Genomic DNA, 15,019 nt, shown 5'->3' with positions numbered 1-15,019 from the left:
CATATTTTTTTACCTATTTGTTTTCTGTGATTTTTTTTGCTTGAATTCCAGATCACAGGGACTTTACTGTATTAAGATTGCAATTTGTCAGTAACCCTGGAGATGAGTATTCAACCTGTCCTTGAGCATCTTCACTCTGTGGATAACTAAAGCCTTATTATGTTTGCATCTATTAGAATAGTATCATTTCTCTTTTTGTTGTGAGTGAACAATTTAATGCACACTGAAGTGTCAATTATTCATTAGCTTAGAGAAGTGAATAGGGTTTGAGGCAAGAACACTGATTTAGTGCCTTTGGAGAGGCCCCCAGATTTTATTTTTAATTCAGTTGCCAACGTTCCCTGATAAAGCCAGGAGTTGATCCTATTAGCTTGACAAGTTGATCCTCAGCCACCCGCCTTCAGCGGAGGCATTTGACAAATCTGAGAGGTCAATTAAATGTCAGCTCTAATGGAAAGGGATTCGAGAAGAAAGTCTGCAGAAGCTGTGATTGCAGCAGGTCACACAGTGTTCTTTATGTAGCAAAGATGCATAACCAACATTTTGGGCCTGAGCTGCCATCAAGGTATGAGCAAAAAGCAGACATAATTCCATTTAAAAAAAAAATTTTAGAAAATTATTTTAAAAATAATTCTATTATTTATTATTCAGGCACCTGCCTGCCTTTAGCTCATATCTTGTCGAAGGGCTCAGGCCCGAAACGTTGGTTATATATGCATCTTTGTTTCGTACTGAACGCTGTGTGACTTGATGAGTTTCTCCAGCAATTCTGTCTAATGGAAAGACGCAGGGTTTCCTTCAAAGGTCATCAGTAAATGTTCTGCACTTCTATGACTTCTCCCTCATTTTAAATATCAGGAAGCTTTTATTTCTCCACTGACTTTTATTAACCACTCTTGATATCTGAACTGATTTCCAGCCCCAGTCACCCAACCACCAATGCATAGAGTGAAGGAGAGTTTGTTTACCATGGTCATTGTTCACACTTCCTGAACTCCTACAGTAAGTGAGAAGTCTTTAGCTATCTTAGCCTGTAGATTTGTCTTGAAAACACAACACTGGAGAAACTCAGCAGGTTGAACAGTGCACTTTATATAGCAAAGATAAAGATGCAGAACCGACGTTTCGGGCTTGTACCGCTCATCAAGGTATGAGCAAAAAGTAGGCAGGAGCCCACACAAAATGGTGGGGGGGATGAATTTTCTCATCATTTGTAGGACAAGAACTAATTCCACTTTTAGCTCTCAGCCAATAGCTTTGAAAGTTACTGCTCTTCACATACACATCAAGGTAATTTAAACATGATCTGCCTCATTCACCACCCCTTCAGGTGTCCAGCTTAAACCCTTATCTAATTTGCCCCAATCCCATCTAATCCTTCCACCAATTGTTTGGCATCTCTCTCTCCTAGTTACTGAGCTCAGTGGAAAGGGACAGATCCTTCCCATTTAACCTTCCTCGCACCTCATTTTAGAACTTTTGTACACCTTGGAAAACAAACTAAATCTTGTGAGTCTTGCCATAACTGAATTCTCCATTCCTGGAAATATTCCTGTGAATCTCCTCTAAACCCTCTCTTGCACATCAAGCAGTCCACACACATGGTCTTCTTCCTTGTTCAAAAAGGAAATAATCCCAAATGCTACCTTAAGCTATCTGTCCTTCATACTTCACAGATCCGTGGATTGGTACCCCAAGGCACCTTTTGTTTCTCTATGCTTCACAGTGTCTGTTCTTTTTGGTGCATCTCCTCTTGTTTGCCCTTCCCAAATGCAAACCTTACTCAGCAACTAATTGTGCCGTATGCACACTTCAATGTCTAGGCAGTTCACAGATCACTGATAACATGGTGTCACAGACATTAGACAGGCGATCGTTATTCAATTCATGTACAGCTACTTTGACCACCACAAGCGTCATATTGTCCAGTTCTTGCACGTAAATATCCGCACTGCTTTCTTCATTGGAATTAATGAAGAAGGATGAATTGATCAATTACTAACACAATTATATATATATATTTATTTTTAATTTTTTTTTTACCTGATTGACAACTTTGAAGTAAACCTGTAACAGAATGGGAACAGTCTGAGCACATTGCACAACTCTTGGTCGCTTAGCCATGTCCAAAAGCACTTCATGAAGCTGATTTAACCTGTGGATGGAAATGTATTCTTAAACAGTGAAAAGTAAAGGACATTTCCACAGACTCACTCATAGTCATGCAGGACAGAAACAGGCCCTTCAGCTCACAGTGTGCATGCCATACATCATGCACCAACCCACACTAATATCACTTGGCAGCACTTAGTCTGTACCCTTCTCCATCTTTATGATTCAAGTGTCTATCCAGATACGTGTTAAAGGTTGTGAGAGTCCACCTTCTCAAGCAGTACATTCTATAATGTAACCACACACTGGATTAAATATTTTCCTCCAGTCCCCTCAAAACCAATACTCTTTGCATTTAGACTTCTGTGCTATGTTGTGGAAATTCTGACTATCCATCCTATCTATCTGATCTTGCACACTTCAATAAGATCCCTACCACTAGCATCTTTCCCCCCCCACCACTGCATTTTCAGTTTCCTCTGCTCCAAGGAAAACAAACTCAGCCAATTCAGACACTCCTCACTGCATCTCGGTAAACTCCATCCAGTGAAACCACATCTTCCCACAGTACAGCCGGCCAGAAATGCACACAATACTCATGCTGTGGCCTAACCAAACTCTTATGACATTGTGACATGTCTTGTACCCTGGCTAATGGAGGCCAGCATCCCAATTGCCTTCTTTATCTATCTCTGCTGCCATCATTAGGTATCTATGGACCTGCACATCAATTCTTCCAAGCATTCTACCATTCAAGTTGCACGTCCTATCTTTATTAGACCTCCCAAAATGCATCATGTTACATTTGTATTTGCTTTGCTCAAATGACCACTTGCAACCTGAACATCCTATCAATAGCACCACTGATTTCATTCATATTCAGACTTACTAATCATTCCTCCAATATTCATATCCAAACTGTTAATGTACGTAACAAACAGAGTCCCAGCACCTTTCCAAAACACCCAACACATCCTTTTATCAATATCAACATTCTTTAGAATATCCAAGCCCTTTTCCTAAAATCTCAAATCACATCTTTCCTCTTGCTGACATTCACTCTGACCATGTCTTCTGACTCTATCCCCAGATTACCTCTTCGGTCCCTAACATGCCTCACTTTTCCCATAGTTATCTTCTTGCTTTTTATATACATAAAATACTTTAACATTTTATGTACCTTCTTCCATATTAAGACCATAAGACACAGGAGCAGAAAGACTATTCAGCCCATCGAATCTGCCCCGCTATTTAATCATGAACTGAACTATTTTCCCCAATCAACCCCACGGCCCGGCTTTCTCCCCATAAACTTTCATTCACTGGTTAATCAAGAATTTATCATTCTCTGTCTTAAATGCACCCAATGACTTGGCCTGCACAACTGCATGTGGCAACAAATTCTACAGATTTCACCATTTTTTGGCTGAAGAAATTCCTCAGCAGATGCCCTTCAATCCTGAAGTTGTGCCATCCTTTCCTACCATGGGGATCCACTTTTCTACATCTACCCTGTCTATACATTTCAACATTTGAAAAATTTAATGAGATCTCCCTCAATCTCCAAAATTCCAAACAGTACAGATCAAGTGTTGTTAAATGCTCCTCATATAATTCTTTCATTCCTGGAAACATCCTTGCAATCCTCCTCTGAACCCTCTCCAACATCAGCAAATCCTTTCTTAAATGAGGAGCCCAAACTGCTCACAATACTTAAAGTGAAGTCTCACCAGTGCCCTATAAAGCTTCACCGTCATATCACTGCTCTTATATTCTATTCCTCTTGAAATTAACGCCAGCATTGCATTTTCCTTCTTCTCCACTGATTCAACCTGCAAAATTTACCTTCAGGTTATCCTGCATGAGGATTCCCAAGTTCCTTTGCATCTGGGTAATGTCAATTTTATGCTCATTCAGAAAAGTCTATGTTTTTCCACCAAAGTGCATAATCATCCACTTTCCTACATCGTCCTCCATTTACCACTTCTCTGCCCATTCTTGTAATCTATCCAAGTCCTCTGCAGCCTCCCTATTGCCTCCACACTACCTGCATGTCCACCTACACTTATATCATCTACAAACATGGTCACAAAACCATTCATTCCACAATATAATTCATTAATATACAATATAAAAAGAAGTAGCCCCAACACCAACCCCTTTGGAACACTACTAGCAACTGGCAGGAATATGATGCCAGCTTTCTGAAAATCCAAAATCCACACCATCCACTGCATTTCCTTTATCCAGCCTGCTTGGTACTTCAAAGAATTCCAATAGGCTTATTAAGCAAGATTTACCCTTAAGGAAACTATGCTGGCTTTAGCCTATCTAGTCAAGCACCTCCAAGTACTCCATAGCCTTGTCCTTGACAATGGACTCCGACATCTTCCAAACCACTGACATCAGGCTAATGGGTCTATAACTTCCTTTCTGCTGCCTCCCTCCCTTCTTGAACAGTGGGGTGACATTTGCGATTTTCCAGTCCTCTGGGACCATACAAGAATCTATTGATTCCTGAAAGAGCATTACCATTGCCTCCATAATCTCTACCACTGCTTCTTTCAGAATCCAAGGGTGGAATTCATCTGGTCCAGGAGAGTTACCCACTCTCAGACCATTCAGGATTCTGAGCAACTTCTCCCTTGAAAGAGTAACTCCACTCACTTCCTTGATACCCTTCGATATCTAGCACACTGCTAATGTCTTCCAAAGTGAAGACTGATGCAAAATACTAATTTAGCTACTCTGTCATCTCCATTTCTACAGCTTCATTTTCCAGTGGTCCTAATATCTACTCTCACCTCTCTTTTACTTTTTAATTTTTAAAAAAAATCCTATTTGCTATTATTTGCTAGCCTACTTTCATACTTCCTTGTTTCCCTCTTTCTGAGTTTTTTCATTACCTTCTGCTGCAAGTTTTAAAAAACTTGCCAATCCTCCATTGTCCCACTACCTTTTGCTTCCTTTCACATTGGTTTTGGCTTCCTTTATCAGCCAAAGTTCTAATATTTTTTGATTTTCCTCTTTTTTATTTATGTATGTATTTATCCTGCACCTTCCTCACTTCTTGCAGGAACCCCATCCATTTCTGCCGTGCCGTCCTTCCTACTATTGTCCCCTTCCAATCTACCTTGGCCAGTTTCTTGCTCATGCCACTGAAATACCAACACAGAGGTTCATCTGGTTTTAGCACTCTACATATCCTGTTCATTTTTTGTCTCTTTTCCCAGCCCCCTGATATCTCTTGACATCCAATGTTCCTGGACTTGCCTATCTTATCCTTCACCCTTGCACGAACACATCGGCCCTAAACTTTCACTGTTTTACTTCAAAATACAACTCCCACATTTGTTTCATTTACCCTTCTCACATATGTTTCATTTACTCTTCTATGGTAAATAGTCATCAGCTGCACACTTTAAAAAACACCTATTCCCTTCCTTCTTCTCCACATTAACAATAACAGTTAACAAATAAATCAGATTCATTTCGTGGTCTCCCTTGGGTTCAGAACACTAACATCTTGCTCATTTCTCCATTGACCTCACTTGAGGTATGGGTTCCTCATTTAAGACAGGATGTGCTGACATTGGAGAGGGTTCAGACGAGGTTCGCAAGGATGATTCCGGGAACGGAAGGGTTATCATATGAGGAGCATTTGACAGCTCTTGGTCTGTACTCTTTGGAATTTTGGAGAATAAGGAGTGATTTCATTGAAATATTTTAAATGTTGAAAGGCCTGATGTAGTAAGGTTATTTCCCATAGTGGAAGAATCTGGGACATGTAAGGTAAAAACATCATGAGATGGGACCGGAGAAGGAGTCACCCAGTACTAAGGAGTAACAGAATGCAGATGTGACCTTGTACACTCAAGATAAGCTTGGCACTAACAAGAATGATGTGCAGCAGACTAACAGAGAAGGGTAGCAACAGTTTATTCATTGGACAATGTCATGGTATGATCATTTACTAAGTGCGTGTCCTGGGGTATAAAAAAAACACCACTTGCTGATAACGGCAGAATGCGCCTTCTCCAACTAACACTGTTAGTTGCAAGTGTTACAATCCGGTAATAAAGAACAAAGAACCTTGATTTCGACTCAGTCTGGTGTCTGACTCACTCATTCATGAACAAAGCAGACCTAACAGACAAGAGGGCACAACTTTAGAATTGAAGAGCGTCAGCTTGGAACAGAGCTGCAGAAAGATTTCTGTAGCCAGAGCATTGTAAATCTGTGGAATTTGTTGCCACAGGTGATTGTAGCGGCCATATCACTGGGTGTATTTAAGGCAGAGAGTGATAGGTTCTTGATTAGCCAGGTCAAAAAAGGTTATGGGGAGAAGGCTGGGCAGTATGAGTGGGGGTATGTGAGAAAATGGATCAGCTCCTGGTCAATTGGCAGGGGCAGACTTAATGGGCTGAATGGCCTATTTCTGCTCCTATGCCTTACACAAATCATAAAAAGGATATCAAAATGACCAAGCTGAACAAGGTTCTCTCTCTCCTCCCTCTGGAACTTGCCTGCAATGGATGGTAGTGAAATAGAAGATGAGGAAAAAACAATCTGCAAGCATCTCAGGAAAACATACTACTATAAATATGTATAAATGCAACATCTTTCATCGACAATTTATTAGCTGGGACTACATTTAGTGCCAGCTAATAAATTCTAAAGTGTAGTCCCTGCTGTAACGTAGAAAGCAGGCTCGGCAAATGCCCGAAACCAGATCATAGACAGAGCAATGGAATAATGTTCAAATAACTTGGTTTATACATTTTGGATGAGGTTTACTGTCAAGTAAATAAATTTTTAAAAAAATTTAAAAAGTATTGTGTAGCAGTTGGGATGTTATGGTAAAATTTACAAAACATTGGTGAAGCCAAATTTGGAGTATTGTGTGCAGTTTTAGTCACCTAACTACAGGAAAGATATCAATAAGATAGAAAGAGTGCAGAGAAAATTTACTAGGATGTTGCCTGGACTTCAGGAACTGAATTACAGGGAGAGGTTAAACAGGTTAGGACTTTATTCCCTTGAGCGTAGAAGAATGATGGGAGATTTGATAGAGGTATTTAAAATTATTGGGGGGGGGGGGGGAATAGACAAGAGTAAATGTAGATATGCTTTTTTCACAGATACAAACCAGAGGACATAGGTTAAGAGTGAAAGAGGAAAAGTTTAGGGAGGAACAACTTCACACAGAGAGTGAAGCTGCCAGCTGAGGTGGTGAATGTGGGCTCAATTTTAAAATTTAAGAAGAATTTGAACATGGATGGGAGAGGCATGGAGGGCTATGAACTGGGTGCAGGTCAGTGGGACGAGGCAAAAACAATGGTTCGGCACAGACTAGAAGTTACAAGGCAATCAGAGCACACTCCATCTCAAACTAACAATTTAATTTAGTTTGCTTCTTGTACCTGTCAATGGTATCTCCAGCACCTGATTCCACACGGAGGATGTAATAAAACATGCTTCTGTAGGAAGGATATTGGAATGCTTCTGCAGAGTTTAAGACCTTTCTGTTCAGATCAGCTATTACTTTCTCATTGCCTTGTGAGGACAATGACCTTCAGGATTAAAAACAAAAATTTGAACAAGAATGAACATTCAAACTAAAGGTTAACAATTTCACCAACAGCGAGTAAGAGAATTGCTACAGATTCATCAGTGATGTTGGTTCACGGTTAACATTTAAAAAAAAATCTCACATTTATATCACAGTTAAGAAATATATAAAGACAATGTCCTTAAAAATCTAGGATATGGGTAACACTATCGAAGCTAGCATCTACTGTGCTAATATTCTTAAACGACTTTTGTCCTTCTTTCGAAGGCATGTTAGTAAGGATTTCAAAAATCTCGGGCCAGTGACATTGAAGGAATGGCAGTAAATTTCAAAGTCCCAAGAAAGGCAAGCTATAGGTGATTATATTCCCAGGCATTTGAGCTTTGAAGTGGTGCAGATTGAAGATTGTGAGATGCTTTCCCAACAGCAAGTCGTTTCTATTTACAAATGAGTCACAATCCCACTGCTACTCCTAATACATTGACTCTTCCCACTGAAAGTGAGTCTCATAGGTTACGCTCCACAGGAACATAGAAAAATAAAGGTGAAGGTTCCGTTATGGTCACGTAATACGACATTTAGAATGTAACATTCATGAAATTCTTTCACTTTAGTCTACCGTAGGGCAGACAGAGAGTCGCCACTTTGTCCAGTGCCCCTCATAGAAACCTACACCGCCTGGTGTTCAGAATGGGATTAAGCCTTTTTGGCTCACTCAGGATGTCAAATTAAACTGATCCCCATCTCCCTGCACCTGGTCCATATCCTTTTACTCCCTGCCTGTTCATGTAAATATCTAAATTCCATCATATCTGCTTGGACACCACCATCCCCTCTCCCCCCAACCAGTACGATTCCCCCCCCCCCCACCCCAGTGCATTCCAGGCACCTACACTTCTATGTAAATAAAACCATGTCTCACAAATCTTCAATTAAACTTTCTTCCTCTCACGATAAAGCCATGTCCTCTAGTACTTTACATGATCTTTCTTTTTCAATCTTTTTATTATTATTATAATTTATAAACACATACAGTTCAAAGAGATATAAAAAAAATACATAGTAAGTAATGAATTAATACAGAGATATTAAACAATAATATTACAGAATAAAAATATATCATAAAAAAATTTTTTTTGATCAGTTTAGGGTGTGAACTATCTCTAAAAAAAAGCTATAATTAATAACAATATATGAAAAAAGAGAAAAAAAAACCCAAAAAAGAAGAAAAAACAAATCTGAATTAAAAAAAACTTAAAAAAAAACCTACAGATATAGCTAAACCACGCCGATCACTCCGATCTCATCTTACAGCCCAATTATCATACATAATCATAGAAAGAAAACAGAGCCAGATCAACTCACCACAAATGAAAATATTGAATAAATGGTCGCCAGGTTAACTCAAACTTAGAAGGGGATTCATAGACAGAGTTTCTAATTTTCTCTAAATTTAAACATAGTATAGTTTGGGTAAACCATTGGAAAACAGTGGGAGGATTTACCTCTTTCCAATTTAATAGTATAGATCTTCTAGCCATTAGTGTAAGAAAAGCAATCATACAATCGGCAGGAAGAGATAAATAAGTCAAATCTATCATAGGTAATCCAAAAATTGCAGTAATGGGATGTGGTTGTAAATCAATATTCAAAACAGTAGATATAATGGAAAAAATTTCCTTCCAATAATTCTGTAAAGAGGGACAGGACCAAAACATATGTGTAAGGGAAGCTATTTCCAATTGACATTTATCACATATAGGATCGATATGAGAATAAAAGTGATGGAGTTTATCTTTAGACATATGAGCTCTATGAACAACTTTAAACTGTATTAGTGAATGTTTTGCACATAGAGAAGAAGAGTTTACCAGTCGCAGAATTTTATTCCAATTTTCATTAGAAATATGAAGGTTGAGTTCTCTTTCCCAATCATTTTTAAACTTTTCAAAAGTCCCAGAATTTATTTTTGTAATTATATTATATAATTTAGATATCACACCTTTTGGAGGGAATTTTGAATATAGTATATCCTCTAAAACAGTCGTAGTCTCCCGATTGGGAAAAGAGGGTAAAGTCGAAACTAAGAAACTCCTAATCTGCAAATATCGAAAGAAATGAGATCGAGGTAAATCATATTTCATGGATAATTGTTCAAATGACATGAAAGAGTTATCCAAGAATAAATCCGAAAAGCATGTTATACCTTTAACTTTCCAGAGTAAATAAGCTTGATCAATTAGAGAGGGATGAAATTACATGATCATCCTTGAAAAAAGATCTTTTCTATACTATAGATCCCATTCATAAATTTTTTTTTATATAGTTTTATCAGGTTATTCCCTAACCTCCAAGCTTCAAATGCACTCCAATCCAAATCCTCTCCTTCCTTTCATGTCAAAAACTGCATGCAATATCCAAATGTACCCTAACCAATGTTTTATAAAGGTGTAACATGACTTCCCCAGTTTTATACTCATTGCCTCAACTGATGAAGGCAAGCATGATACAAGCCTTCTTTGCTTCCCCACCAGACAGCTACTTTCCAAGACCAAGAACTAACACTACAGGATCCTTCTGTATATGAACTCTTTCAGGGCCCTGCCATTTACTGTATACTTTACACTTGCATTTGACCTCCCAAGCTGTGAAACCTCACGTCACATTAAATTCCATTCTCTACCCAAATTTCCAACTGATCTATGTCTGTCACAACAAACTTCTGAAGTGTCCAGAACTCCAACAGTTTTCATGTCGTCACCACATCCATGACCATCTCCTTGGCGGATACCAATGCAAAGTATTCATCAAGGACCTTAGTCACCTCCTTTGGCTCTATGTACAAACTCTCTCTGTCCTAGTTCCCTTTCCCTAGCTCCGAAGATGTATGTAAAATTCCTTGGAATTCTCTTCATCCTGCTTGTCAAGCACATCTTGACCTCATTTAGCCCTCTAATTTCTCTTCTGCTTCCTTTACATTTTTCAAGGACTTGGTCTGATTTTAGCTTCCTAAACCACGTACATAGATGATTTTTTTTCTTTCTACTAAACTTAGAATATCCCTTGTCATCCAACGTTCCTGAATCTTGCATCCTTATCTTTCATCCTCACAGGAACATGCTGTTCCTGAACTCTATTCAACTGGCTCACTTGATACAACCATAGAGGGCAATTAACATACAGGAATGCTGTGGATTCACGTGGAAGCAATGGTTGATTGACAAGAGTACCAAAGCTGGCGAGCCAACAGAAAGCTATGTCACAAGCAATCTGACATTGAGGGGAGAAGTAAAACTATGAGTATATCTAAAAAAGAGATAAGCAGTTTATACCATAATTGGTCACAAAGAGACAGTGAGTAATCTTTAAACAAAATCAAACCAAAGCATTGCAGATGGGGAATGTTAGAAACTAACAAAGTTTGGAAGCACTTAGCAGGTTATTCCACAACCATGAACATAGAAACAGAATTAATGTTTCAAGTAGATGAACTCTCAACAAAACCTTTGAATTTTCCATATAATTTGACTTTTTCAGTACCTGAGCTGAACTTCGAGGGATGCAGTCAAGCAGGGCAGATCAAGAAGTGAATGGAGTAGTTCGATCGATGTGTCTGGACGAATCAGATCAGGTAGCAATGCAATGTAGTCGGGGAGCAAAGCTGCTGTGTTCCATGCTAGGAACTGGTCAGAAAGACAGAGACAAAAAAAGGTTCATATGTCTACAGTAAAAGATGATATGTAACTGTACAGAGCAACATCCTGACAGTGATAAACTCAAACACTCTTGGCTGCCTTAGCTTCTACTACAGAACTAAAGACATCAATTTTGCCCACAATCAAATCTCACCTTCAATAGATTTGGGAAGCTCTTGTGAAAAATAGCAACACTTTCTCTCAGTGTTTTTGCATTCTCCCTGCAGAAATGAACAAATTCAAAGGCCAGCATAGGGTCCTGATACAGCTCTGAAGGAACCTTGGTGAATAATTGTCTGTAAACAGCTTCAGAGTCTACAGCTGCCAGCTCACCTGAAACATAAAGGTTCATGACATTATGCTTAACTTATTATCTTCAATGGACAGCACCATAAAAAAATTATTGGCAAAGCTGCCTCCTTTGTTAAAATTATGATCTCAGTTTTGGGTAATTGCTGGGAAGGATTTGGGCTCTGGTATCTTTTGAACATGACATCCACCTGATACGAGTTCATTTAAACTTAGAGCGACTAAGATGATGAGTTCATTTGGAACTAACACAATGGAATAGGTTTTCCTTGTAGAGGCCATAGTTCTGATCAAGTGGTTGAAGCTTTGGTCAATCTCTGACTTCCGTATCGCTGAACGTGGATGTCTGAAACACGTGCGTGGTGGCAGATGGTGGCTTGAGGCTGTGTTCCAAAAGGAACCCTGCCACAGTCCTCTGCACTGCTCAACCAGTGGAATCACTAATCAGATCCTACACCAGGTCAGGCCTGATATAGTTCTGGAAATCCACTGATTTCGATGGGAAGTCTAGGCCAGCACATTAAGAAACATAAAGGCAAGTAATTAATTTTAAAAAATTAAATTTTACATTAAAATGCTATACAACTTTGACAGAAAACAATGCTCTAACATACAGTGGCTCAGATGGGTGAGATGGCAGAGATTTAAGTGAGGTCAGCCCTGGGCATCCTGACTAAGTGAGTACGGGTGGGTGGGCAACGAATATGGGTAGCAGGCCACATTTTGCTTGATCAGGCTCTTTGAAATATCAGACAGAGGAGAAGCTGGTTCGAGCTCATTCCCTGGTTTGAAAGGCAGATCTGCCAAGTAAACACAGTTCATCATGGAACCTGAACTTTGGAGACGAGTCAGCTTGACAGGTGTTTTTAGTAACTTGAGGAACGTGATTGGCTAATTTCTCATCTCTGGTCAAGTTTTCACCTCTCAATGGGGACATAAACTATATGAAGGTGTTACTGAAGGACTAAGTACTATTTTAAAACATATGGAAACAAAAATAAGAGATTATTAATCCTATGATCGAATACTATAGTTTTCTATTAACTCAACATTATATCAAAAAGGCAAGTTCTATTTTAGTCAAATAAAAATGGGAAATCCATTGTTCAGAAATAACTGCTTCATTGTAAGGGTAACCAATGTTAAATCAATGAAACATACCGAGGGTTAGGTGTAATTGGGCACCACAGGCTCATGGGCCGAAATGGCCTGTTATCAACCTGTATGTCTACATTTAAAATGGTTTGTCCTCGAAGGTAAATACAGAACATTCTATCTGCCGTTTAGAATAACTGGCACGTTCTTCCATTTTTGCTGTCAGTCATCTGGTTGTCTTGCCCAGCATCAATCTCTCCCTTAGCGCAGCTTGAGCTGATGGGCATTTCCTACTGGGCATTTCATGTGTTTTACATTCTTTCATTTGTTTCCTCTCTTTTCATTTTTCCCTCATTCACCAGATGACTTTCTCAACATCTTTCTACATAGCAAACCAGGCCTCACATTCTCAGAGATATTCCCTCTGTCCAAAAACAGTTATTGTCCACATTCTATAAAATTTAAACTAGTTCTTCAACCTAAATTGTTCACTCCTACACTTTTCATAGATGCTCTCGGAGGGATCGAATATTTCCAGAATTTTCTGATTTCAATTCTGTTCTTCCCACAGTCTGTAATAGACTTTGGTAATGAAAGCCAGTACATAAATATAATATTGTGTCAAATTCAGTCATCAAATCCTAGAAAATGTTCAGACCTGACCAACAATGCAGAGAATTAAATGGATTCATTTGCCTTACTATGATTTAGATAGAACTGAGCAACTGGAAGCAGCGCTCTAGCAAAGCCAGGGTCTGCACTGATTCTAGTATACAGCGCTTTTACCACTGGAAAGGCTCGATAAACAAACAGCAGATCATGTCGACAGATCAGGTCCATCAAAGTCACCGCTTCAATCAGACACTAGGAGACAAAGAAGGAATCAACCAGAAACAAACAAGGCAGAAATCTAAAAATAAAATATGCTTTTTTTCAGTATTTGTTTCTCCCTTAGATAATGATCACAGCTATGTGCGGAAATTCAAATTTGATCAGTTTTAGAATGGAATTTTGAACAGACACGTTGCATGTACAATCTTAATGGAAGAGGATTATTGAGGGGCAAGGTAAAATCCTGTTACACTACTGCCCCTGCCCTCACACTGCACACATAGGAGGCCTCATCTACTACTCTTTACCTGTTAAATTTCCCTTTCTAAACAACACATCTTTTGCAATGTGTGTAAAAAAATGGCATGGCCCTCCTGAGAGCTTAGTTTGCATAGTGAAAGCTTATGAGTCTGGAGGTAACACAGTGGCATGGATTGAAAATTGGTTGATTGACAAACAGGAAGCATGAATAGAATGGCTCTTTTACAGTGTGGCAGAAGGCCACTAGTGGGCTATCATCTGGAATCAGTCCTTGGGGACCAGATATTTATCAATGATTTTGTTGAGGTAACAGTATGTAATATTTCCCATGACATGAAGCTGGATGAGACTGTGATGTGATATGGCTGACAAGGTGGGTATGGACAGTGGCTGAGTAGACAAATATGTGGCAGATGCAGAGATAACATGAAAATTTTCCACAATGGCAGAAACAAAAAGTCCCATCAAAATGGTGTTGAACTGGGAAATGAAGCAAAAGGGGATCTGCCAGTCACTAGATGTGGGGTAAGCAAACAATTAAAAAGGCCTATAGCCTTTACTGAGGAGTTTATGAGCACTGGAGCAAGAACAACTTACTACAATTATGCAGGGTCAAGGTGAGAGTACACCAGGGGGCAGCATGTTAGCGTAGCGGTTAGTGCAATGCTGTTATTGCCCCAGCGATCGGGTCAGGATTTCTAATCCTGCGCTGTCTGTTCTCCACGGGTTTGCATGGATTTTCCCCAGGGACTCTGGTTTCCTCCCTCCTCATACCAGGGTTGTAGGTTAATTGAGAAGCATAGACTTGTGGGTCAAAATGGCCTGTATGACTAAATTTAAAATTCAAAAATCTGGAGTAGTATGTGGAGTTAGGGTCTCTTTGTCATTGGGGGAGTGCAACAGAAATTCATCAGGTGGATTCTTGAGAAGCCAGGAATGTGACACATGGAAAATTGGATCAGTCATTAGGTGGTATTCACTGGAGTTTAGAGGAATGAGAGAGTTCATTGTAATGTTAAAAATAAAAATGACAAGCTGGATGCAGAACAAATGTCAAGGTCAGTGTCAGATTACAAGGCAAGACATTTAGGACTGAGGTGAGGAGAAATTTTTTTATTCGAAGGGTGGGAAACTTTGCTGTCTA

General features: G+C 39.3%; 1 protein-coding gene across 7 annotated transcripts in view; it reads right to left on the bottom strand.

Annotated features, from left to right (window-relative positions):
- ap5z1 (adaptor related protein complex 5 subunit zeta 1) overlaps positions 1-15,019 on the bottom strand; it is a 48,124-nt gene that overhangs the window by 13,513 nt on the left and 19,592 nt on the right. For all 7 annotated transcript variants that reach the window (XR_011347003.1, XR_011347002.1, XR_011347001.1 and 4 more), the window contains exons 9-13: positions 13,485-13,647; positions 11,534-11,712; positions 11,225-11,367; positions 7,536-7,685; positions 2,044-2,155 (exon numbers count right to left, since the gene is read on the bottom strand). Coding sequence is in view for 1 of the 7 variants with exons in the window: in XM_069904737.1 (XP_069760838.1) it covers positions 2,044-2,155; positions 7,536-7,685; positions 11,225-11,367; positions 11,534-11,712; positions 13,485-13,647 (747 nt within the window). In the remaining 6 variants the exon portion in view is untranslated. The remainder of the gene's footprint in view (positions 1-2,043; positions 2,156-7,535; positions 7,686-11,224; positions 11,368-11,533; positions 11,713-13,484; positions 13,648-15,019) is intronic.

The sequence above is a fragment of the Narcine bancroftii genome, chromosome 12, assembly GCF_036971445.1.
Source record: "Narcine bancroftii isolate sNarBan1 chromosome 12, sNarBan1.hap1, whole genome shotgun sequence".
NCBI classification, from domain to species: domain Eukaryota; kingdom Metazoa; phylum Chordata; class Chondrichthyes; order Torpediniformes; family Narcinidae; genus Narcine; species Narcine bancroftii.
The sequence above is the reverse complement of the archived record's forward strand: the minus strand, read 5'-3'. Positions and strand labels throughout refer to the sequence as shown.